The 25792-nt window shown below is 39.5% G+C and overlaps 1 protein-coding gene across 1 annotated transcript in view; it reads right to left on the minus strand.

The window, feature by feature from the left end:
* Positions 1 to 25792, minus strand: part of CACNA2D3 (calcium channel, voltage-dependent, alpha 2/delta subunit 3) — a 904008-nt gene that overhangs the window by 34512 nt on the left and 843704 nt on the right. The window contains exons 33-34 of the mRNA XM_010851933.1: positions 24420 to 24475; positions 16609 to 16720 (exon numbers count right to left, since the gene is read on the minus strand). Of these exons, the coding sequence (XP_010850235.1) occupies positions 16609 to 16720; positions 24420 to 24475 (168 nt within the window). The remainder of the gene's footprint in view (positions 1 to 16608; positions 16721 to 24419; positions 24476 to 25792) is intronic.

A 25792-nucleotide genomic window follows, 5' to 3' on the forward strand; every position in this document is an offset into this window, starting at 1 on the left:
ATGACATGATGATAGTTTCCAATCTAGCAAGTGAAAAAGGTGAGGTATTGTATGTGTAGTCAACACTGTCATTCCTGTAAGAAATGAATGGTGAAACATCTAAAGTACCTGTGTTTCTCTATTAGGTTGCTGCAAACGTCATTGCGGTTTTGGACTGTGAATTTTAAATCATTACAAGTAGGCGCAAACACTTCTTTATTACGCAAAACAGGAACCATTACAATCCACACATTTTTACCAACAAGAAATACGTTTGTTTATTTCTTTAGTGTAAAAATTCATCCCTCAGGATTTGAAGAACTCTTGGAAAGCATTTCCTGCCTCCTGTGATTGTGGAAGCATTTTCCCTGCAAAAAGTTGTCAAGATGCTTGAATAAGTGGTAGCTGGTTGGCGAGAGGTCAGGTGAATATGGAGGATGAGGCAAAACTTTGTAGACCAGTTCATTCAACTTTTGAAGTGTTGGCTGTGTGACATGTGGTCGGGTGTTGTCATGGAGAAGAATCGGGCCCTTCCTGTTGACCAATGCTCGCTATCGGCACTGCAGTTTTTGGTGTATCTCATTGATTCGCTGAGCATACTTCTCAGATGTAATGGTTTCACCAGGATTCAGAAAGCTATACTGGATCAGACCAGCAGCAGACCACCAAACAGTGACTATGACCATTTTTTGGTGCAAGTTTGGCTATGGTAAGTGCTTTGAAACTTCTTAGTCCAACCACTGAGCTGGTTGTCACAGGTTGTCTTATAAAAACCCACTTTTCATCGCACGTCACAGTCTGACGTGCATGTGACATCGCACGTCACAATTCTATGCTTCATTGTTGTTGCATTGTTGCTGTTTTTTGAAGCAGGGCTTCCCTCCTGGCTCAGTGGTAAAGAATCCACCTGCCATGCAGTAGCCACAGGAGACGCAGGTTCTATCTCTGGGTGGGGAAGATCCCTTGGAGGAGAGCATGGCAACCCACTCCAGTATTCTTGACTGGAGGCTCTCTTGGACAGAGGAGCCTGGTGGGGCTACAGTCCATAGGATCATAAAGAGTCAGACACAACTGAAGCAATTTAGCACATGCAGCTCACAAGGCACCCACTTAGTCAAGCTTTTTCACCTTTCCAATTAGCTTCAGATGTCAAATGATGCTGAGTTCATCAGCAACTTCTCCTGAGGTTGTAAGAGGGTCAGCTTCGATGATGGCTCTCAATGGGTCATTGTCAACTTCCGACAGACAGCCACTATGTTCCTCATCTTCAGGGCTCTAGTCTCCTTTGCAAAACTTTCTTGAACCACCACTGCACTGTATTAGCAGTTTCTGGGCCAAATCGTTGTTGATGCTGTGAGTTATCTCTGCTGCTTTATGACCCATTTTGAACTTAAATAAGAAAATCACTCGAATTTGCTTTTTGTCTAACATCATTTCCCTGGTTTAAAATAAATATAAACAGCAAGTAGTAAGTCACTAGCCAAAAATAAATAAATAAAGCAAGAAATGTGCATTAAAATGATGTTCAACATAACCACATTTACTTATGAATATACCACAGTATCAAACAGCAAATTCAACAATGCAAAAATCGCAATTACTTTTGCACCAATCTAATATTTGCATATGATAACCCTGGAGGAATACATTAATCTCTGGAAATGACTGTCCCCTAGAAAGACTGCAAAGGGTCACTGGTGGGAGAAGATTCAATTTTCATTGCATGTCCATATGCACTATTTGATTTATTTACCAAGTTTGTGGGGACTTCCCTAGTGGATCTGTGGTAAAGAATCTGCATGTCAATGCAGGAGACATGGGTTAAATCCCTGGGTTGGGAAGATACACTGGAGAAAGAAACGGCAACCCACTCCAGTGTTCTTGCTGGAAAAATCTCATGGACAGAGGAGCCTGGCGGGCCATAGTTCCAGGGGGCTGCAAAAGAGTTAGACACTACTTAGCGACTAAACAACAACCAAGTTTGTGTATGATACTTTGTATCATTATTTATTTCACTTATGTATGTACTTAGTTAATAGTTATTTTTAAATTATCAGATATGGAGAAGAAACACTGATGGAGAGAAAGATTCCTAAAAGGATCATAGGGCTTTGAATCTGGCATCAGCAGCTCCTTCTCCGTGGGACCTTGGCAAAGGACTCTCCTTACTCTGGACCACCTTCTCTTTCCCTAAAGAGAATCACAGAGTTCACTCTTCACTTGTGGGAATCTGAGTTTCTAGTTGTTTTCAAAACACATACTTGTTTTCAAATATCACACAAAATAACAGGTGTCTCAGCTACCAGAATTACACACATCCTCTCCCCTGTCACTCACACTTTACAAGGCTATTCGCTTGGGAAACTGTCTCAAGCAACAATTTTCTGAGCACTGGTTTAAACACAAGGCTAGGTTAAGTACTAGAAATATAAGAGTATAAGACATCCCAGTTATTGAATGCCAACTAAATGCCAGGTGCTGGATGAGGTGTTTTTTATAATTGTATCTTGCGATGTTCACATCAGCCCAGTACCCTGTAGGCATTATCAGTATCTTCATTTTTACAAATGAGCAGGTGACAACTAAGAGGGATAACTTACTTGCTGGCAAAGGTCACCCAATTAAGAAGCGATCCCATTGAGAGCTAAAACCCAGTCTGCGTGACACCAGGCCTGAGCTATTTTTCACCATAATTCCAGCCCATGGCACCTGATTTGCTGGGAGAGGAAGACAAACAGATGCTTGATCAGTAATGGGGTAAGTACTGTGAGAGAACCTCCAAGTAGGTTTAATAGAGATTTGCATGAAGGCGGCACTCAGGAAGCATATTGCTCTTTTCCAGTGGGATGTTTGTAGACTTCTTCCCATAGGTCAAGTGAATGGTGAAACTGCCAGTTTTCAAAGCAAACCTTGACCGTGAGATGAACTCAGTCTGAAACGCGGCTACACAAGTGACTTGGTACCATGACAGACAGCCACTCAACTGGATGCCACAGGAATCTTCTCCAAGGTTTCAGAGTCAGGGAGACCTTGACTCAACTCACATTTGGTACTCAGTAGCTTTGTAATACCAGTCTGGAGACTTAACTCCTCTGAGCCTCACGTTCCTACTTGGTGAAATGCATATGAAATGAAAAACTGTAAAGAAAAATAATGTGGAAAAATGAACATGAAGCTCCTGTCATAAAGTAGGCATTCAATAAACAGTCATCATACTCTCATATAGGCTTGGATCTATCAAAATAATCCAAGATTGCACAGGCGAGTACTTCAGTCGAAATGGAATCATTGCGAAATGCATAATTTGTTTCCTGAAAGTCAGTGTATCCGTGTTTTGAGAAACATCTGATACAATGCTTATGGCCTGAGAATTTCTCCCACTTCCTTCAGACTTTGATCACTTACACCTCCAATAATTACGGATCATGAGTGATTCTTAGCCTCATCTTGTACCCTCTCCACCCATTTTTCTTTCAAATGCACAAAGATGCCAGGGGATGCTGTGTTTGCTAAGGTTCTTGGGTGACCTCTTCTTAGGCATGAAAACTGTATCGAGGTGAATGCCTTTCATCTTATGTCGCCAAGGGGTCTTGTCAAAATCATAAGCAATCCTAAAATGAGGGGAGTGGAGGTCACCTGAGGAAAAAGAGAAAATCCAAGTCCCAAAGAAAAGCTGATAATTAAAAAATGAATTTCCTTCTTGAGTGTACAATATGTCTCTTGAAAAAGTGATTTGTGTCTAGAAGTTTTATGTCTACATTCAATAAGCTGCATTTCAAGCAGCATTTCTTCTTCGATCCTTTGAGCTCCTTTAATACATCAGATGGGTTTTTAATACCCACAGGAATATATAAACTCTTTCCAAGCTAAACAAATGGAGGGCAAGCTGGAGAGTTAATAAACACACATCTATAGGGGTTTGGCAACTTGCTAAGCCACTTCAGGTGCAGCACTGGGAAGCCCAAGGGAGGAACACAGACAGCCCTTTGAGGTAGGGGAGGTGGGCGTCACAGCAGAGACAGCCATCAGGATGGAGACAATGCACCGCAGAAAGGCTGCTTGCAAACGTCAAGTGTGGATACAGCTCTGCACTCCTCCATTCCGCATGCAAATAAACATTCTACAAATATTCTTTGGCTCTGATGGTCTCCTACCCTCCAGCATGGAAGAGGAAAGCCTCACTGTGCTCTGAGCCCAGACAAACTTACATGTGCTCCCACCCAGCTTTCCCACACATTAAGAAACATACAAATGGGAAATTGTTGTGAGACTCATTCACGTCAGGTAGAGACCTGCCTAGTCATTACAGACATGTGCCCCTCTCATTTTGCATCATGGACTCTTGAGGGAAAACAGTAATTTACAACATTTCCTGTACTAAAACCTCTCCAAACATGGCTTATCAAAGGGCAAGTAAAGATAGTAACATCTACACAACAATGACCGTTCTATCTGGAACCTCAAAAGTTGTAATCATTGTTGCTTTTGGAAATAGGGCACTTTTCCCTCTTTAAGTATTTAAGAAAGAATCAGAAGTCCTGTCTCCAGTAAAGTGATTTACTGAACTGAGACTCAGAAGAATTGGTACAAAAATCAATCAGAGGTTTTAATCCCAATTATTCTAATGTTTTGGGACCACATTTTCATCTTCTGGCAATATTTCAGAAATTCAAAATAAAGCTATCAAGATAAGCATTTACTTCTCCCTCCTCCCTTTAAAATTTTAAAGCCAAGATGTTTTTAGCAACCAAAAACATACAGCACTAACTAAGTTGTTCACTCTAAGAGCTAATATTAAATGATTCAAGCCTAGGTCCATACCGTAATATGAAAAGAAGGTAGCGCTTTATTAAAGGATGAGTGGCAGGTCATCAACATTACATGACACACTGGTGAAAACTTAGACATGATAGAGTCCTATTTTAAGTATTTGGTGATGGAAAGAATCACATCCTTTTAGAATCCAGGAGTTATTCCAATATACCACCTTCTGAGATGCATGGACTTGACACTGTAAAACTCAAAGACAGAGGAACGATTTTGATTTCGCTGATATATGCTCTGCACATTGCCAGCCAACATGGTGAGATCTAAGCGAGTAAATGACACCAAGAGAAAACCTGGAGAAAAATAAAGTGCATAACCCTCAGTCTTCAAAGGAAAGAACTTGACCCTTGGTGTTAATTTCACTGTAGAGTAGGAAAGTTGTCTTGTTTGGAACTGAATTAAAGCCTGCTTAAAAGGGTCGATGATTATTTCATGGGAAATTGAATCACATTTATTTACACATTTAAAACAAGATTGAGTACAGTAGTTTGGCAAGAATCTATAGAGCAGGAGATACAAAAATATTTCAACAAATTAGTGTATGCTTACAAATTAAGTGGTTAAAAACTGTTACATTTTAACGCCTACAAATTACATTATTCATGACACTAATGTACTCCCACTGGCAAAGTCTGTATCTAATTTGTGTAATGAAGTATCTGATCACTATTGAATATGTGTAGTCCCTAATTCAGAATTCCAAATTTTTTATGAGCCGAGAGCTCAAGTAGATCCAAGAAGTGGCAAAATTCCAAGATCTACTTTATCTAGGACTGTCTCGTTGGAGCAAAAAAAAACCTCACCAACGACTTTTCCTGATTGAAACTATTAGTTTTACCTTCCAGGCTAAGAAATCTGGAAGAGGGGGCTGACTGGAGTTCTGTGGTTTTCCTACAATGCTGTCAACATAGATGGGTGTGCTATAAAAATATCTCCCATTTATGAAGCATTTATTCTGGGCTGGGCACTGTGATAAATATGGGGGCTACAATTTTTTCTTTTTTTATCCCACATACAGGTCCTGTGAGGCAGGTATCATAGCCCTTTCAGAGATGAGTGGACTGAAACCTACAATACTTATTGGTTAAAATCTTTGCATGCTTAAGTGCTGCAGCCCAGATGATATCCCAGTCCCAGAATCTATTCTCTCAGTCTTTACTCCAGGAAGACACCATGCCCCCCTTGTGCAGTGGGTGCATTTTACAGGTTGTTTCCAGAAGACCCACTTGGTAACAACACCTGCAGGGCATTGGCCGAGAACAGTCTGAAGAATTTGCGGTAAATCGCCCACCCAGCCTAAGACCTCAACAGGAAATTGGATTCGTTTGTAGGAAAATGGAATCCCTGAACTATGGTTCTCTGAACTGTAGCCCACGAAACATGTCAACACAGCTTCGAGACCAATTACTTTCTTTCAGTTTAGCGGACAAATGAAAGGCGCATGGGGAGATGTGATGAGAGAATAAAAGTGTAGCCACAGCTTTTGGGGCTTCCAGGAAGATGAGCAAAACTTGTGTGCAGATCCAAAAGTGAAACTGATGGCAACATAATTCTTATGAAAAGCAGTGAGTAATATTACCGCATAAAAAGAACAGACACACACAGAGACACACAAAACAACAATATAAAAATCTAATTTGCCTTAGAAAGTAATATCTTGCCAGCACTGAAATGTGACAAGGGTTTTAAAGCTCTGGCATTAAATATGTGACACATGTTTAATTTCATTCTGATTAATTATTTTTTAAATTGTTAAAATATTTAACTCAGCAATTGATTCCCATTCCAAGGGAACCTTTGTGGATCCCTTTCTCATCAAAGGATGAGGGGGTATCAAGAAAAACAGCAATGTACTGGAAAATAGTTAAAACATCACATTCTTTTCGATATTCAATTTTGTTAAGCTTGTTGACAGTCACAAATGCCCAGAAAATATGGGTTGAGTTGTTTTAGATTGCTGTTTGAATAACAGATTAATTTAATAATCAGTGGGATATTGAATGACGAAAATTATTGGTTAAAGTAGCCAAACCACCAACCCTAATGACATTCTTATGTAAATTCTTATTTTCTTTTAGGCTCCTGCATTCTTAATAAACCCTATATTTTTGAAAATCCTTTTTTAAACATCACATACTGCCCCTCTGTTAAAATATATCTGTCTATGCTATAGACAGATAAATGTCCACTTTTGGAGTTGCCAATGTGATGGTTTCTATTTAGAGCAACTGAGTCACCTCTTGATGGTTTTTCCATATAAAACCAACAAGGGCTTCTGGAAACAGGACACAGAGACTGAGCTGGGAGCAGCCAGTCTTCAAAGACTGTTGGAGACCAAAAAGACTTTTATAATATGGCTAGAAGCACCTGACATGGTTTCCTGAGTTTTATCAAGATGTGTAGACACCAGGGTTATCTGATGCCTATAGTTAACGACAGCCACCAGCAGACTGCCACATGAAGCACGATCCCGTGGGAAGCGCGCAGTGCTCTGGTTGCTCTATGGTTTGCCATTGCTTGTGGAGGAAAGTAATCGCTGCCTTGAAAATGGTTTGTAATGGACACAGTTTTGTATGTTCCATTGCGGGAGGCGAGATGTTTTTCTTTGAAAAAGATCTTAGTGCGTAATTTTTGAAATACTGTAATTTTCACCAAACTCAGTTTCCAACTCACTCGTCGCCAAATGCTGTAGAATTGTGTTATTTTTGAATGTCACTGGCGCTGACCTGAAGTTACCTACAAAGCTAGTCAAAAATTAGTAACTATTTTAGAGAACTCGTCCTGCAAAAGCTCATTCTTTCCAAGGCAAAAGTTGAGAAATTTCTACACGCATAGAATGTAAAGCAGATGGGCAAATTCAGCTGCCTGTTTGCCACCAAACCTATTGGCCATTGTACTGAAAAGTCTACCTGCTGTCACAAGGGACCGTCACCAAAAGCCAGATAACAGTGTTTCTGTCATTGACATACTGCATTTCAAGAATACAAAGCTCATACAAAATGCAAAATGCTATCTTCATTCTTTAATAAATACATACATCTTCTAATAAATTCCACTTCATAAAATGGAACAAGGAAAGACAGAATGAGACACGCAAAAACAAGAAAAAAAGAGTTTAATCCTTCAAAAGCTGTCAGTGAGACTATTCTTTATGAGTCTATTTTGATGTGATAAGAGCATTGTATCAAAAATTTGTAACAAAGCCTCACAAAAATTTTTGGATTAGGAAAAAAAAAAAAACAGTCATGAATTGACTTCTCATTCAACTAGTCACCCCAGCTAACTTGTTAATTTCTAATCCCTAAAAAGAGGAAGAGGAGAATGAAGAGGCGGAAACAGCTGAGGCGGCTCGATGAGAACCAGGCTGTGTGTGTATGTGCTGGGGGGCTACATTCAGAGGTGCAGCACACGGCCTGTCTGAATCAGAAGTTTCTGCTTCAAAGGTTGGTCTAGCATCACCGTTACTGTCATTTCTCCCATCATCTGAAATCTGACCATTTTTCCTCCCTTCCTTAAAGCTTCTGTGTTAGTCCACACTGGTGTCAGGGTAGCAGCTTAAGTCCTTAAAGGACTAGTGCTCTGTGACAGGGTCAAAGGGGCCACGTGACTTGGGCCTTATTTGCCTCCTCTCGTCTCACCTCTACCTCTGTGTCCCAGCTTCCCTTGTAAACATTTGTTGAACAAACCACAGTTTTTCTTGTCTCCATGAGTCTCTTCCATCTGTCTGGATACTCCTACTTGCTAACTTCTCCACACTTGGCGTTCTTACATTAGATGCTACTTTTATCCAGGAAGCCTCTCTCTCTCTTTTTAATTCTATACTTTCTTCAGGTAGCTCTCTTTTAAAAGAAATATGTATGTCTTTGGCTCCGCTGGGGCCTTGGTCGTGGCACATGGGGTCTCTCTGTTGCAGCGCATGGACCCTTTAGTTGTGGCACGTGGGTTTAGTTGTTCTGTGGCATATGGGATCTTACTTCTTTTACCAGGGATCAAACCTGCACCCAATGCACTGCAAGGCAGATTTCTAACCACTGGACCATGGGGGAAGCCCCAGGGAAGCCGCTATTGACCACTCCAAGCCTCCCTTCCATGCTGCTGTGTGAAATTTACTCTCTAATCCTGGCATGAAGCATGGGGGGCTGACACTGCCTAGTTACTTCTTTGTAAACTCCATGAGGAAGGAATCATGTGTGCCTCATTCATTGCTAACTCCCCACAGTGTAGCCCAGTGTCTAGGATATAACACAGAATCAAGAAATGTTCACCGAAGTTCTAAGCTAGTTTTAATTTTTTTCCTAAAGTCCTATTTTTTCCCCCCAGGCAAATTTCTTAGAAACCTCCTTTAAGGTAATTTATGTATCAGCTCTCATATTTTCAAAACTAAATTGTCATTTCACAAATTAGAGTTTCTTGACAGCAAGATCAAACCAGTCAATCCTACATGAAATCAACCCTGAATATTCACTGGAAGGACTGCTGCTGAAGCTGAAGCTTCAATCCTTTCACCACCTGATGTAAAGAGCTGACTCACTGGAATAGACCCTGATGGTGGGGAAGATTGAAAGCAGGAGGAGAAGGGGAAGACAGAGGATGAGATGGTTGGACGGCATCACCGAATCAATGGACATGAGTTTGACCAAGCTCCAGGAGATGGTGAAGGACAGGGAAGCCTGTGTGCTGCACTCCATGGGGTTACAAAGAGCTGGACATGACTGAGCAACTGAATAATAACAACAAACTAGATATTAGAAACAGGCAAAACCAGTCTATGATGTTAGAAATCTAGAGAGGGGTTATCATATGGTAAGTGGAGGTTGTGCACAGAAAGGGAGAGGTTTAGGACCTCCTGTGAGGCTGGTAATGTTCTTTCACTTCTTAGCCTGAGTGCTGGTTACATACATGTGTCGTCTTTGTGAGAAAACTAATCAGCTGGCAAACTTATGGTTTGTACACTTCTCTGTATTTGTTCTAGTTAATAAAATTTTTAGTTAAAAAGAAAGAAAAGGGACTTCCTTGGTTAGCCAGTGGCTAAGACACCCAATACAGGGTGCCTAGGTTCCATCCCTGGCCGGGAAACTAGATCCCACATGCTGCAACTAAGTCCACATGCCCCAACTATTAATAAAAGATCCCCATGCCACAGTGAATATTGAAGCTCCCGAGTGCTGCAACTAAGAATCCTGCTGCAGTCAAATACATAAAAAAATAATTAATTTAAAAAAGAAAAAGGAAAAGCACAAGTCCCTGTTTCTCTCCTCATTCAGACCCCAGAACCTTTACTGTGTTTTGCCTCCATAGTTTTTGACAGAGCTGCTGGGCAGTAGCCTTGAAATAAAGCTTTGCAAGCAAAATCTTATCTTTTCATTGCTACCAGCAAATTGTACATGACCTTCTCAACTTCCCAACCTCCTGTGAGTTTTCAACCCACACTCCTGCAAGTGTGGAATTTACACTGTGAAACAGACTAGTCATGGGAGGTGTCAATACCTCAGCATCTACTTCATTATCTTATCCGTCCTTGACTTTCCTAAAGCACCCTACACAGATTCCAGGATGTAGCAAGAACACATTTACCTCCCAGTGAATGAAAGGTGGTCTTCTGTTTAGTTTGAAATCTTGATTTTCATCAAGCAGCATTCATCTCCTTGGTTTCTAACTGCAAGTCAACAAGGAAAAATACTGATTGCCCTAGCAGTTGTCCATCTTGGTTCTGTTTGTTTTCTCACTTAGAATGGAAATGAGAAAGTTAACTTACTCCACTGAGTATGATCATCTATCATCTGCTAAGAGATATTGGCCACCTCATGACTGGAGAGAGGATACCGCTCTGCTCAAAAGGTTTCATGAGTATTATAAAACCAAGAGGGTCTCTTGACAGAGCCACAGAGCCATGAATAGTCAACAGTACTTAAGTTATACATGAACTGGTCATCTGAGAGACCTGTTTCTCCAGGGAATTCTATAGAAGTGAACTGATGGTAGACTATGAAAAGGCACATTCACATTTCAACAGAATGGTTTCTGGAGGTTAAACATTGTTTATACTAAGTTGGTATGGTATTATACTTGTGTTAAGTGTGGCCATGGGCTTCTCTGGTAGCTCAGCTGGTAAAGAATCCGCCTGCAATGCAGGAGACTGATTCGATTCCTGGGTTGGGAAGATCTGCTGGAGAAGGGATAGGATACCCATTTCAGTGTTCTGACCTGGAGAATTCCATGGACTCTATAGACCATGGGGTTGCAAAGGGTCGGACACGACTGAGTGACTTTTACTTTCAGTTAAGTGTGGCCGTATATTGAGTACTTACTCTCTTCCAAGCATTATGTCAATTCACAGCATAAAATTTCCCACTTACATCTTACAAAAAGCCAATGCTATGCTCACTATTATTATCCCCCAAAATTACCCAGGAAGAAGCTGAGTGTCAGAGAGTTTTGGTTTTTACTCAAGGTCACACAATTTGCAGTTCATGACACTAGGGCTCACACTCTGAACCCTGTGACTCCACAGGCCCTGCACTAACCACTGTGCTTCAGGGCTTTCCTGTGATGGTTCTAAAGTCCTCGGCGGCTACAGTAGACTATAAGATGGTGCACTGGGCAAAGACAGACGCTGTTCTGTTCTAAACACTCAGAGATGCTGGATGAAGTAATAAAACAAAACAAATGTGTTTAAATGCAAAAGAACTTACAAGAAAAGACACTAAAAGCCCACTTGCACATTTATAGGCTAAGTGTAAAATCCTGGTAATCTGCTGCTGTCCAGGACTCTGAATGGGATAAAGAATATTAGTGTGAGAAAACTTTAAGCCTAAACTACATGCTGCTTAGGAAAAATATTCATTCTAGTTATACAATGCAGGGCCTCCTAAATACAAAAACTTACATAACAATTATTCCCAGGCAGTCAATACCAATAGGACACACAATCGAAGCCCAAGTGTAAGTCTATTATGAGAAGAAACCCAGGTTCTAATCTCTCCCCACAAAAATAATAAATAGCAAAGATCAGTTCACAGTCAAAAATGACAAAACACATGAGAAATGATCAACCAGGAAAGAAAGCAGACACAAGAAACAACAGGATTGGTACCCTCAGAAAGTTAACTATTAAAATAATCTTAAAAGGCCTTTACTATTGTGTGTAGAAACTTGAGATTAAGGCTCTATGTAAAAAAAACACAGATTTTAGTAAAAGCAAATAAAACTTCTAGAAACAAACAAAAAACAACCTTATTAAATTTGCAATGGATTCTCTGCACACCTGAAAATAATATAAAATTATAAATCAACTATACTTGATTTTTTTCAAAAATGCAATACTTAAAAAAAAATCTCAATGGACACTTTAAGCAGCAGACTAGACACAATCAAAAGGAAATTAGTGAACTGTAATATGCTTAAGGAAATTATATAGAATAAAGTACACAAACAGAAATACATTTAAATCTAAATACACTTCAGTGATACATCAGAACATTAAAGAGACACACTTTAAAAACCATCAGAGAGGAATGAAAAGCCAGACTACTTACAAAGATGCAAAACTAAAAGTCATAAGACAATGGAATAGGATTTTTAAAGTATCAATTTAGATAGTATGAAGTTAAACTATCACTGTAGAGTACATATTAAATAAGAATTTAAATAAAGAATGAGATAATCTGTCACTCCCAGATCATTCTTGAAATCAATTTCTAATATACTGTAGAACCAAAAACAATGGTTTTAAAAAAGGCAATGGTAAGTAAACAAAGCAGTAAGCATCTCATTTACTATAGGCAGCAATAATAGTAATAATATAGTTGGTAGGTTAAGAACACAGTAGAACTAAAATGTTAGAAAATACTACATGAAAGAGATGAGATATAATCCAAGTCAAAGGTCCTAAGGCCTTGTTTGCTCTGGAGGAACAGATCTTCCTGGAAGGAAGAGATCCTGATCAACTGAAACAGAATGTATACTTTACTGGAATACACTAGTATACTAATAAGGGAAACAAGGGAATGGAGAAAACAGAATGAATATAATAGGCGGCAAAAAAGAAAGAAAAAAGAAAAGAAAAAAACATGGGGAAGAAAAAACATAAAATGATAATAGAAATGCATCCAAACTTGCTGGTAAGCACAATAAATTTTAAGACTAAATCTGTCAATAATAGAGATAATAAGATTTTAAATCCAGCTACATTCTATTTATAATTGTAATGCATAATGACAGAAAAGTCGAAAATGTATGTGTGTGGGGTAAATGTGCCTAGGAAATATTATCTAAAGAAGAAGTCCTAATCCTATGCTATTAGCAAACAAAAGAGGCATTAAAGCATAAAGCACTTCCATATAAAGAGGGTTATTACACAAAAGATAAAAGGAATGGTTCATTAGGAAGCTATACCACTCTTGAACAGAAATGTCCATGGTAACATAGCTTCACAATATAGAAAGCAAAACAAAGTGAATGACATGAAAAAATGGAAAAATACATAAGCCTGGTGAGAGCTTGACATCTAAAATAGACCAAGAAAAGAAGTTTGAAACACAATAAACACACCTGATCCAATGGATACATATTAATCTCTACACTCAGCTTTTAGAGAATAAAACTTGCTTTTAAAACCACAGAGACAAATACTAGAATACAAAGCAAATCTCCACAGATATTAAAACACATTTGTTATATAGACAACACTGTCATTTAGTTAGATATCAATAATAAAATAAAAGATAGCCTCAAAACCCATAGATTAGGAAATCTTAAAACACTATTTAAAAATTTACAGATCAAAAAAAAAAAAGTGAAAGTTAGAAAACTTAGAGCTGAATAACAATGAAACTATATTAAATTTACAAAGATAAGCTGGAATGTAGAGAGAAATCATATATATATATATATGTATGTTTACATACAAATGAAGCTGAAAAAGTTAAGTATCAAACTCAAAATGGTAGAAGAATTAAAAAAAAAAAAGAGTAAGTCCCCAAAACATAGAAGATAATGATACACTGAAGAAGCAAAATAAATGAAACAGAAAGTCAGAGAAACAGAGAGAATGAAGCGAACTCAATGATGATTCTTTGGAAAGAAAAACAAAATAGACATATCTGTGCCAGTGTGGAGAGGGAGAGAGAGAGGAGAGGAGGAAACACAGGAGGGACCGAGGGAAGGAGACAGGGGAATGAGAGTGATTTAAAAGGGGAAAATCACAAATAAGGTAACATGTGTAATAAAAAGATACTATTTATAAATGCATGCAATAAACTTTAAGAGTAAGATGCAATAGGTGATTTTCTGAGAAATATAATCACCAAAATCATCTAAAAAAGAAATGGAAATTCCAGAGAGATATCATGCAACCATTAAAGAAATTAATGAGTGAAAATGTACTCACACAAAAACAAACAAATAAGCAAAAACCCATCAATCACTGATAGTTTTATAGGTTTTACTAAATCTACAACAGGCAGATAATTTAATCTTACACAAAATGTTACAGATATTAGAGGAAGAGGATAGACTCTTCAAGTAAATTTGTGACAATAAAATGACCCTGATAGCAAAGTCAAATGAAAGGAAGGAAAAGTACAGGCCACGCTCCTTTATGAACACAGACACAAAGGTTCACAGTACAGTATGAGCAAATGAATCTAGTGATATGAATTTTGTCCTCTGTTTTTTGTAATCAAACAATGAAAGTCAATCCTGCAAAAGCAAGTATGTTTCATATTACATAACCCACTACTATTAAAGACATTTATAACATATATGATATAGCTCATGATTTAAATTTTTAAAAAATTATATTGGTGAAACACATATTAAAAATTAAAATTATTTTAGTGATGATGCAAAAAATTTATTTTCATACATTTTATCATCCACTCAAGTTTCATACAGTAACAACCAGAGCAACAAGTACACTCGAAGAGGTTTTCTTTAACCTAATAAACGGTTACCAAAAACTCATAGCAATTTAGAAGATGGATAATAATTAAGGTTGCACAACACTGGGAATGTGCTTGATGCCCTTGAATTATATACTCAAAATAGTTACAATGGTCAATTTTATATTATTTATATTTTCCTACAATTTAAAAGCCCTATAGCAAACATCATACTTAACATGGAATTATCAGAAGTGATTCTTTTAATTAGAAACAATACACAGTTTCCTACTCTCATGGTTTCTATTCAACAAATGAATCAGAAGTCCAGCACAATAAAACAATAATTAAGTGTGGAGATTAGAAAGGAAAAATTTTACAAATGATATTAATATGTATGAGAAAAAGTCCAAAAGAACCCATACACAAACTATTAGATCTAAAAGAGCAGTTAGCAGCTGGGTACAGGATATATAATGTTCAGAAATCAGTGAGATTCTCATATGTTAGCAATTACCAATCAGATAATATCGTATTAAATATATGCCATTTCTGAAAGCAAAATCTCATAAGCTGTTTAGGTATAATTCTAACATAACATTACAAAACTGTATTGAGAAGCATGTAAATAAATAGAGATATTTAGCTTATAAGTGGGAAGGTCTAATATCATAAAAATAGCAGTTATCTACAAATTAATTTATAACTTATAGTAATTGTAATCAAAACCCTAGCATAATTCATCAAAATTAATTAGCTGGCTCTAAAATTAATATAGAAGAGTAAAGAGGCAAAAACAGTTAGGCTGACTTAAAAGAAGAGTAAGAGAAACAGATTTTTTCCTCCTGGCTATCAAGTCACATTACAAAGCTATAATAATTAAACAGATATGGTGTTGACACAAAAACCATAAAACCTAAAAGCAGAGCTGCACATAGATGGGAACCCAGCCTATAACACAGGTGTCATAATAAATCTATTGGAAAATAAAAAAATACCAAGTAAAAAGTGCTGGTTAACAGGCCAACTACATGGAAAAGGATGAAATTAGACCTCTAAATCATGAAACTCACACAAATAAATTCCAGAGGCATTAAAGTTCTAAGTGTGAAAGGCAACTTCTTAATGTGTTCAGAATAAAAATATATGAGAATATATGTATTACATTAGGGTAGAGACTAGTTTCTGAAACAAGGCACAAAATGCACAAATCAAAGAAAAAAATAATAAATTTGACCACATGAAAATAAAAGCAAAAGAAAACTTACATGCATCTAAAGATGCCTATAAAAAGTGAAAAGGCAGACCAAGGAATAAGAAGACACATACAAAGCACAGAACTGCAAAGAAATCATATCTGGAACACAAAAAGAATGTCCAAGTCAGTAAGAATAGACCCACCGCCCAAGAGAGAACTGCTAACAGGAAAGAAGAAGCCAGAGACTCCAAATGATCAATAAAACCAGTGAAAGAGGTCTAACTTCATTAATAATCAGGGACACTCATATTAAGCCACCAAGAAATAATTCCGAATATGTCAGATTTGGGTGAATCCTGAAGGCTTGGAGCCTTCAACAAAAACATCTGAGAAATTTCCCCCAATTGGTGAAATAAATTGCCAACTGTTAATTGGGATAAAAAACCAATTAGGACTTCTTCCAACCATCTACAAACTGGGCTAAAAATCTCTTATATTCTAGGACATGTTTTCATACATTTGAATGCATCCCAAACTCTAAACGATCCCTCTAACAAAGCCAAGTGGTGCTCCTTCCAAGCTGATGAAAATAGTTCCTCACACAAGAGGGCAGCCATGTTTCCAGCTCTCATCGTAATCCTGGGCATGGCAGCCGCACTGGCCCATCTGGGAAAGGTCTCTACCAGACAGAAAGAGGCGGGGGATAGGGGGAGGGGTGCTTACTTGGAGCAGTCTTCACAAGCAATGTTCCCTGAGGTTTCCTTGATGGTGCGCTCAGAGACGAACGCTGGATATTCAGTGTCACAAGGCTCCAGGGTCTGTTTCAATTTCTGGGCTGTAGGGATAAGGGGAAAAAAAAAAAAAAAGATAAAGAATACAAGGCACTGGCTTTGTTGTGACTGGCAGCCCACAGTAACTCAGAACACAGTTCCGCTCCTGCTGCTCTGTGATTTTTCTAGGCACAGCATAATGCATTATTTTCTAATTAGTCAAGTGATTTCATCTGCCAAGCAACTCTATAAGCTATAATTCCTCAAGCAGTTCTGTTGGCGTGATCAACTATCATTTATGCATCTCAAGAATTCTACTTTCTGGTACAACATCACTCACTGGGTCTCTGGCCTCAGACTTACGTGACCTTAGCAACAAAAACACACACACACGTATACATCCGAATAAATGTATAAAATATAAGCTACACCGTATTATTTAGGGTGAGATAAAGGTCATAATACAGTTATACGGTTTTATTACAGAAACAAAATTGAAATACGGAATAGTAAAATACGTAATGTCTATGAAACACAGCCATGAACCTAATCCTACTATTGTGAAGTTCCTTGTGTGTAAAGATAGTACTAAATAACCCTGGTACATGGGTAAATACATAGTAGGTACTTGGTAAGGACTTGGTGGTCTACTAAATAATTTAAACAAGTTATGTCCAGTAGGCAAATTTCAAAACCTAATATTTTAAATTTGTAAATTGGGCATGATATAGTTCTTCTATTAGAGGTTGATTTGAGAACTCATTTAAACAATATATGCTGAGTACTTAGTGCAATACTTTTGTTTAAAAGACAAAAATAAAGCCAGTATTCTCATGAAGCCATTAGTGATGATGACAATGATGATAGATATCATTAGCATAGTAGTTAAAGTCAGAGGAGTTCGGAGTGCAAATTCCTGCTTCACTACTTTTAGCTAATCCTCAGTATTCTCACCTGTAAAATGGAGACGCTAGCAGTACAGGTACTCTTCACAAGAGGTTTACTCATGAACATTTTTCCAGTAGAACATTTACTTATAGATTCCCAAAACTCAAACTTCCTATGAAGTTAACGTGGATTCCTGAAATGCAAACTTCCTATGATGATAACGTGGATATAAACGTATATTTGTAACAATCTCTCCAGGTATATTCCAAATGCAACTGCAACTGGTTTGGATGTCAGAACCAGCATTAGATGTTTCATAGAATGTCCATCTGGGAGGCTGCCAGCACTAACAGGCATCACAGAGTTACTGAGTGCAAAACAACTGTTTGGTAACAACCAGGTAATTGTTGGGTGATCAGAAAGCTGTGTTTTAAGTGTTTATATCCTTACGTGATTCTTTTATATACAGGCCTTTTTAGTGAGCTTTAATTATTCTGAGGAAATTGATTGGGGGTTTGGAGTTGAAGCATAATACATTGTAGTTTTTCTTATTTAAAACAAAAGGAAGTAGACTCAATCAGCTTTTTTGTGCCAATCGTGATTTTAGGAACTGGTCGCTGACATTAAGTGGTGATTCACATACTAACTCCCAGGGCTGTTCTGAGGAATGAATAGACTGATGCATGCATAACTCCGAACAGAGTGAACACAAGCATCTTTTCACATACATTTTTGCCCCTCTCTCCCCGCCTTCATGTTACTACCTACATACCGTCTTCCTGTTACTCTACATGCTAACTGCAGAGTAGCTAACAGCACGAATTCTGGGTGTTGTGAATTCTGCTGCTGCCGTGTGACACTAAGAGGGTTTTTAACTTCTCCACACTGTAATGTTTTCTGCAAAATGGGAAGAACAGAACCAAGTCCAAAGGGTCGTTTGGGGATGAAACAACTTCATCTATTGAAAGTGGCTGGTACACTGCCAGTGCTACTTAAGTGTACGCGCTTACAGCCACCACCACTTCTTCTGGGAATGCTATTTCACTGAATCCTGACTGTCAGCCTTGTTGGGCCACCACTGTCTGGCTGGATGCCTCCCTGACCCTGACATCAGGGAGGGTACCATGCCGGTAGCCACTGCACCTGCAAAGGGCCAAGTTCCAGACACCGCCCATCCCCTGAGCCTGCAGTACTAGCTCTCAGGAAGTGTCCTCACATGCTTGCTGAGCAAATAAGCAATTCTTTTGAATGGTGTTTTTCAGGCAAATAAAACAGACAAAGGAAATGGCAGATTCTCTGCCCCTAATGGCAAATGGCCTGCCTTGAGTGGAAGGCAAGGGGATTTCAGGTGGCGCACATGCATCAGTAACAACACAGAGGTGGTTGGTTGGAACATCATTCTCCTCCCATTTCTTTATCAATGTCCTTGATTCTTGTCAGGAAGATGACTTTGTTTGATGCTAGGCAGTTTTTACCTTTTTTTTCTTTCTTTCTTTCATTTGTTCTTTTTCTCCTTTATTCTAGGGAGGCCAAACATGAAGCTCAGAGGAGCTAACTATAATACAGTTTATTTTCAGGGTTATTATTTTTACAGTTGATTATACAGCAAACCGGAGAAGGCAATGGTACACCACTCCAGTACTGTTGCCTGGAAAATCCCACGGACGGAGGAGCCTGGAAGGCTGCAGTCCACGGGGTCACTGAGGGTCGGACATGACTGAGAGACTTCCCTTTCACTTTTCATTTTCATGCATTGGAGAAGGAAATGGCAACCCACTCCAGTGTTCTTGCCTGGAGAATCCCAGGGACAGGGGAGCCTGGTGGGCTGCCGTCTATGGGGTCGCACAGAGTCGGACACGACTGAAGTGACTTAGCAGCAGCATACAGCAAACAGGACTAACTTTTAATTTGGGAAGCTGCATTTTAATATTTAATTTTCAAAAAGTCAGCTTACTGAAATAAAGATTAAATAAAAGCACAGATTATAAATTAATACAGTGCAAGCATGCAGATGGCATATAACGATGGTAACAGCTAAATTTATTAAGAAATTACTATATGCCAGATGTCATTCCACTTTATACATTTTTATCTAGTACTACATTACAAAATTTAAACAAATCAGACTATGAGATAGGAGAAAGTGTTCATTCTGTTTTGTAAATTAGTGAATGGAGGAGAGGATGAAGTGAACTGCCTAAATTCATCCAGTGAGTATGTGGCAGGGCCAAAATTTGAACTTGGACTATCTGGTTCCCACACATATATATTTAACTACTGTATGAAGTTTGGCCAATGAGAGAAAGGAAGAAAGATCTCTGGGGGGCAGGCTGAGATAGGCAGCACACATGATTTAAATAACCCTAATAACTGCACCATCTCTAATTGTCTGGGCCCAGTTACAATGGAAAGAGTCCAAATGTCTCAGTGGAGAGACTCATTTGGCTCTGATCCTTTCTGGAGATAAATTCTTACTCCTTTCGTAACTCTAGGTCACCCATACTGATGTGGTAATAAGCCCTTGAGTTTATTTGAAGTAAGACTATAGATTGGCTGGAAGTTGCTTGGTGCTTTTGGGAAACACATGAATTATCATATAAAACCATGGCCACATTTAATCTAAATAGTATGGTTTATTATGAAGATGTTTGTTTGTCTGGAGTGCTACAGGAAAACATCACATATATTTGCCAGTTTTTACTGTTTATTTATGGAATTTCAAACCAATAACTAAGGCTGCCAGTCATCTGATGGGTACTGTTTTAACTCTCAGGCATTCAAAACTCGTCATCTTACAAAGGTGTTGGAGCTCAGCTAGACTGATTTTTTTTTTTTTTTCCAGAAGAGAAAATTGAAGTTCAGGAAGTAGACACAGCCTGCCTTGAGCTCCACAGAAAGTGACTGATCATGATCATCATTTACCTAAACAGCAAAACCACCTTTGCAGCCAATACTCACTAAACGCCTGCATGCGTGCGTGCGTGGCTGTGTGCTAAGTGGCTTCAGTTGTGTTCAACAACTTTTTGTGACCCCATGGATGGTAGCCCGCCAGGCTCCCCTGTCCAAGGGATTCTCTAGGAAAGAATACTAGAATGGGTTGCCATTTCCTCCTCCAGGGGATCTTCCCAACCCAGGGATCGAACCCATGTCTCTTACATCTCCTGCATCAGCAGGCAGGTTCTTTACCACTAGCGCCACCTGGGAAGTCCCACTAAGTGCCTAGTACAAGCCAAACACCACACTAGATCCTTTGACAGATTGCATTCTCACCCTCTCATGGTGAGCACGGCCCTGCTGCTACCCTGTTTTACAAATGAAGAGACTAAAACTCAGAGAAATGAAGTGAAATGCTTGCCTGTCACACCATTGTATGCTCTGAAGCCCAAATGCATATGCACGTCCTCGTCACATCCTGGAGCCTTCACTCTTGGCCATCACCCTGTCTGCTTCTCACCCCAATTACACTGGACGTCTCAGGCCGAAGCCGCCAGGACCTATCACTCACTTACAACGAGGCACCCAGTGGAGCATCCACACAATTGGATTTCTTTAATTTTCCCTTAGCAACAAATGTCCCTGATGAGAATAACTGACTTGGGTTCACAGTAATTATGTGCAGACAATCAGGAATGAATAGAGTTGCCATTTGAAAAGCTTTCCTCTTCTTTTGTCTCTGCGAATGCACCCTCATTCATAACCGGGTGCCAGCAAGCTCCATTCTCTTTGTGCAACTTCGCCAAAATGATACCTTTGTGATAATCAAGCAGAAATGGCCTTCCACAGTCCCCTTCATTAAGGAAATGAAGCAGATAAACAGTGTAATTATGGATTCCATTTTTAGCTAAACAAAGATGTATGTCTCAGCTCAGGGTCTTTATCCAGTGAGAGAAGGGTAAATTTAGAATGCAGAAACCTCGCAAGGCAATATTGTTATGGTGCTTGGAACTTTTCCCGGCTTATACTGGGTCTGAGATTCACATCCACATCTAACAAAGATTCAGATGATAGCAGCTCTGTGGGTGAAAGCATTCACCATCGGAATCAGTTTCTTTATCTATAAAACGGAAAAAGTCATAGCCATGCCCAGCAGAGGGCTGCAGGTCCGAATGAGACAATCAATCCACGTGAGGCAGCCTGCTCCACACAGGACTCACAGAGGGCCAGCTGCGTCTCCCGCCGCCCTCCAGCGGAGGTGGCCGGTTTTGGTTTACGGTTGAGCTTATTTTCTCCTAGCTGCCTTACTTAGGTACCTGGGAGAGGCTCAACGACACATTCCAGCAGTCCCCACCTCTCAGGTGTGTAAAAGGGATCTGAAGAGAACCCAGTGCTGGCACTCTGGAAGGGAAAAAGTGCTACATACAGGCACAGCACTTGCAGATGATTTAACCATCTGACAAGGCCTTTGTGCAGTCTGTCAGTGGAGTGAGACAGTTTGGAATTACCTATTAAGAGTTGTTTAAAAAGTTTCTAAGACAGAAAACACAGACCTGAAGCATTACATCATTTCTCTTAGCTAAAATTTTAGCTAAGCTGGAGGAGACAGAAGGGAGAAGAAAGGTGAAATTTCACAATGAGAACCTCCACGAGTTTCTGAGTGCAAAGATTGTGCCCCCCTTCATAATTCATCTCTCCTACCCTACACCCCTCAGTCTACATCAGGATTGCTCAATAGTGGCACTATGGACATTCTGAGTCAGATGATTCTTTGTTGTGAGGGGCTGTCCCATGTGTAATAGAGTGTTTTATGGGCATCTCTGACTTCTATTCACTGGATGCCAGTAGCTCTCTCCCATCCCCAGTTGTGACCAAAAATGTCTTGACATTGCAATGACCCCTGGGAGGCAAAATCACCCCTACGCTGAAAGTTACTGGTCTAAGCAGATATCCTAGTTCAGAGACTGGCACTCAGAAGTAACTCAACAACAAACTGTCCATGTCAAGGACCAGCACAGGAGTGAGGGCAGATGCCTGTAGCAGCAGGGAAGGGAAGCCAACCAAGGTAAGACTGGGGTTAGTGGCAAGGAAGGTTGGCACTCACCACAAAAGCCTGGTGGGCAGGGTGGGCAGGCCATGTGGATATGAATAGGAAAGAGAGGAACGCCAGAAAGTGAAGCACTGAAGACCACCAGCCTGCTGCCCCAGCACTGAGCACACTCCTCAGAAGGAGCCAGACATTTAAGCCAAAAGGGACACCAGCTCCCAAAACAGGAGCCCCACCGCCCACGCATGGTGACTTGCCCTGTGCCACACCTTGCGTGTGGGCTTTGCATCATGCATGGTTGAATCCATTGCTCACAGCCATATCACATCTTATCTCTGTTGACAAGCAAGGAAACCAAAGCTCATAATGACCAAGCAACTTGTCCAGAACTGCACAGCCCGCAAGTGGCAGAGGAAGGCTGCCTGACTCAGAAGTCAGGTGCTTCGTCTCTAGGTGAAACAGGGCTCCAAGCATGACTGTGAAAGACTGAGATCTGTCCCAAGGCACTGGTGCCGCAGGAACAGCAGACATCTGACCAACTACCATCCACTCGCTTGGCCTCCACTGATCATTTTCCTTCCTTTTCTCTCATTTAATTTCAGGTACCTTTTTTTCACCCCTAATAGTAAAAATCTGGACATGCTAGCCAAGTAAGAAAAGTGACTAGAAAAGAGATAACAAGTACCCATTAGGTAAGTTCCTTCCCATCTTCCTTTTTCAAACCATCTACAATTTTAAAAAAAGCAGGTTCATGTTATAGGTAAAATTTTCTTTGGGGTATCTGAGGGTCTTCTCTTCCTAATTCATATTTTGGTCCCTGTTTATTGACTCCCCAGTGCCCTGACTGCTGATCCGAGTTAATTCTACATCCTCCTTCTCCCCAGTCATTGGGGGTTTGGGGAGCATATACAATTTTGCATATTGTTTTTCTTGCTAAATATTACTAAGTTTTATAATTATTTCCTATGGCTTTCTGTGAATGGACTGTCATTTTTTGGTAACTGTAACTTTGTTTCCTATTTTCTGTTTCTGTTTTGTATATAGATTCATTTGTATTAATTTTAGATTCCACATATAAGTGATGTCATACAGTATTTGTCTTTGTCTGTCTTACTTTACTAAATATATTCTCTAGTTCCATCCATACTGCTGTAAATGGCAATATTTCATTCTTTATACAAGTCAACATCATCACCATTATCATAAATTAATTACAGCTACCTTTTTGAAGGCTTACTATATTCCAGTCCTACACTCAGTATACACCATGATTTAGCTTACCATTAAATACACACATACACACAAACAATAAATAAGAGATAAATATTATTTATTTATTATTTTCTTTGTTTAGCTTACTGTGGAGAAACTGAGCCTTGAAGAGATCAGCTAACTTGACAAAGGCCAATCTCAGAGCCAGAACTTATATCCATATTAAACTAAACTCAGGCCTCTAATAGTTTCTACTAGTTACTGATCGAATCATTGATGGCTTTTTCAGCAATGAAAATAATATGATCAGATTTATATTTTATGAAAGGTAATAGTAAAAAGGTAATGATTGTTCATTCATTCAGCCTGAGAAAGGTGATGCGTCTATGACCTTTAGATTTCAGCACTGCCCACTAGCTTCTGAAGAATTCACTTGTGCAGTGTATGACCTCAAAGCCTTAGTTAAGAAAACAGGTCAAAGTGTACATTCAACATGAGCTGTGGACTTTCTGTCAGCCTGAACGGCACTGCCCTCAGCACAAAAGATGCCTTCCGCTAACAGAAAGGAGAAATCACCACTTTGTCCTGGGTAGTCGTATGCGAGCACATCCCTGGTAAAAAGTAGCTGGTGGATCCCGGGCTCATCACTCTGAACAAGGAAAACGAAGACAGCTGCTCCTTACCTTTAGCTGTCATATCTGAGTGCCACCAACTGCAAAGGTTAAATTCCACCAGAAACCTAAGCAGGGAATGGAAAAGCCAGGGTTACTTGGTTACCCACACCCTGAATGAAAGAGTGACATTCTGTGTTATTCAACATCACTCACCTCATTTGAAAGAATAACATCATCTGATATCTGGATATATCAACATGGTTCATTCAGTTACCACTGAATTTTCACTAGGTTTTGTCTTACTTGTAAAAGACTGTTTTATCACCATTGCCAGCCAAACCCTGAAATCAGGTTCACTTAAGACTCAGGGATTCATTTGAGAAATATCATGCTTTATAGGGAAAACTTTTTTTCTTATTATAGTCTGAGTCCACAGTAAAAAGTCCACATTCAAAGGGCTTCTCCTACCTTGGTTCAGAAATACAAACGGAATAGTCTCTACTTAGACTATGATCTGCAGTATAAAGGATACTTTCAAAATTTACACTGTCACACATGTATTTGAGTGTGTGTGTGTGTGCGTGTGTGTGTGTGTGTGTAGGGCAAGGTGGTGAGGACAATTGGAATAAACTCCTTTTTAGGAAATTATGTCCCAATGCAACTTCACAAAAATCATACTTTCTCAATTGCTAGTAAAGAATGCCAATGAAAGTGAAAGTTGCTCAGTCGTGTCTGACTCTTTACAATACCATTGACTACACAGTCCATTGAATTCTTCATGGCAGAATACTGGAGTGGGTTGTCATTTCCTTCTCCAGGGGATCTTCCCAACCCAGGGATCAAACCCAGGTCTCCCACGTTGTAGACAGATTCTTTACCAGCTGAGCTACCAGGTAAAACCAAATGGAAGGAAATAGATCAAAATCTAGTCATTTCCTTCTCAGGCTCATGGCTGCTATCACTCGCAGCTCACAATGAAAATCCCACTATTACCTGTATTTTCTGTCTCTTATATACACAAAGAACTTACTCTCCATGTGAAGTTATACTTAATACAGGTTACATTAAAGCAATAAATAAGACATTGTCTGTTCGTGAAATAACAAGAAATCTGCCTTAAACACACAGAACTAGAAGTTTAATGGGAAAATAAGAATGAGAGTCTGGTGCAGCTTGAATGATCTGGTTTCCATGCTGGTCCATGGAATTCCTTCCTTCTGTGTGACACAGTGTTTCTGTAATGTGTCCAATATCTCATCTGGAAGTCAAGCCTTTCATCTTTGTGCCATTTCAAGTTTGACCTAAGTCACAGATGCATCCAGCAGGACTGTAATTTGACAAGGTAAACAATTAAATCACACCTGAGAAAGCCCCTGACCCATGACTGCACAGGCCCCCACGCCTGCACATGCCAAGACATCCAAAGCAGCACGGTGGACAGC

The sequence above is a fragment of the Bison bison genome, unplaced genomic scaffold (assembly GCF_000754665.1).
Source record: "Bison bison bison isolate TAMUID 2011002044 unplaced genomic scaffold, Bison_UMD1.0 scf7180017864304, whole genome shotgun sequence".
Classification (NCBI taxonomy): Eukaryota; Metazoa; Chordata; class Mammalia; order Artiodactyla; family Bovidae; genus Bison; species Bison bison.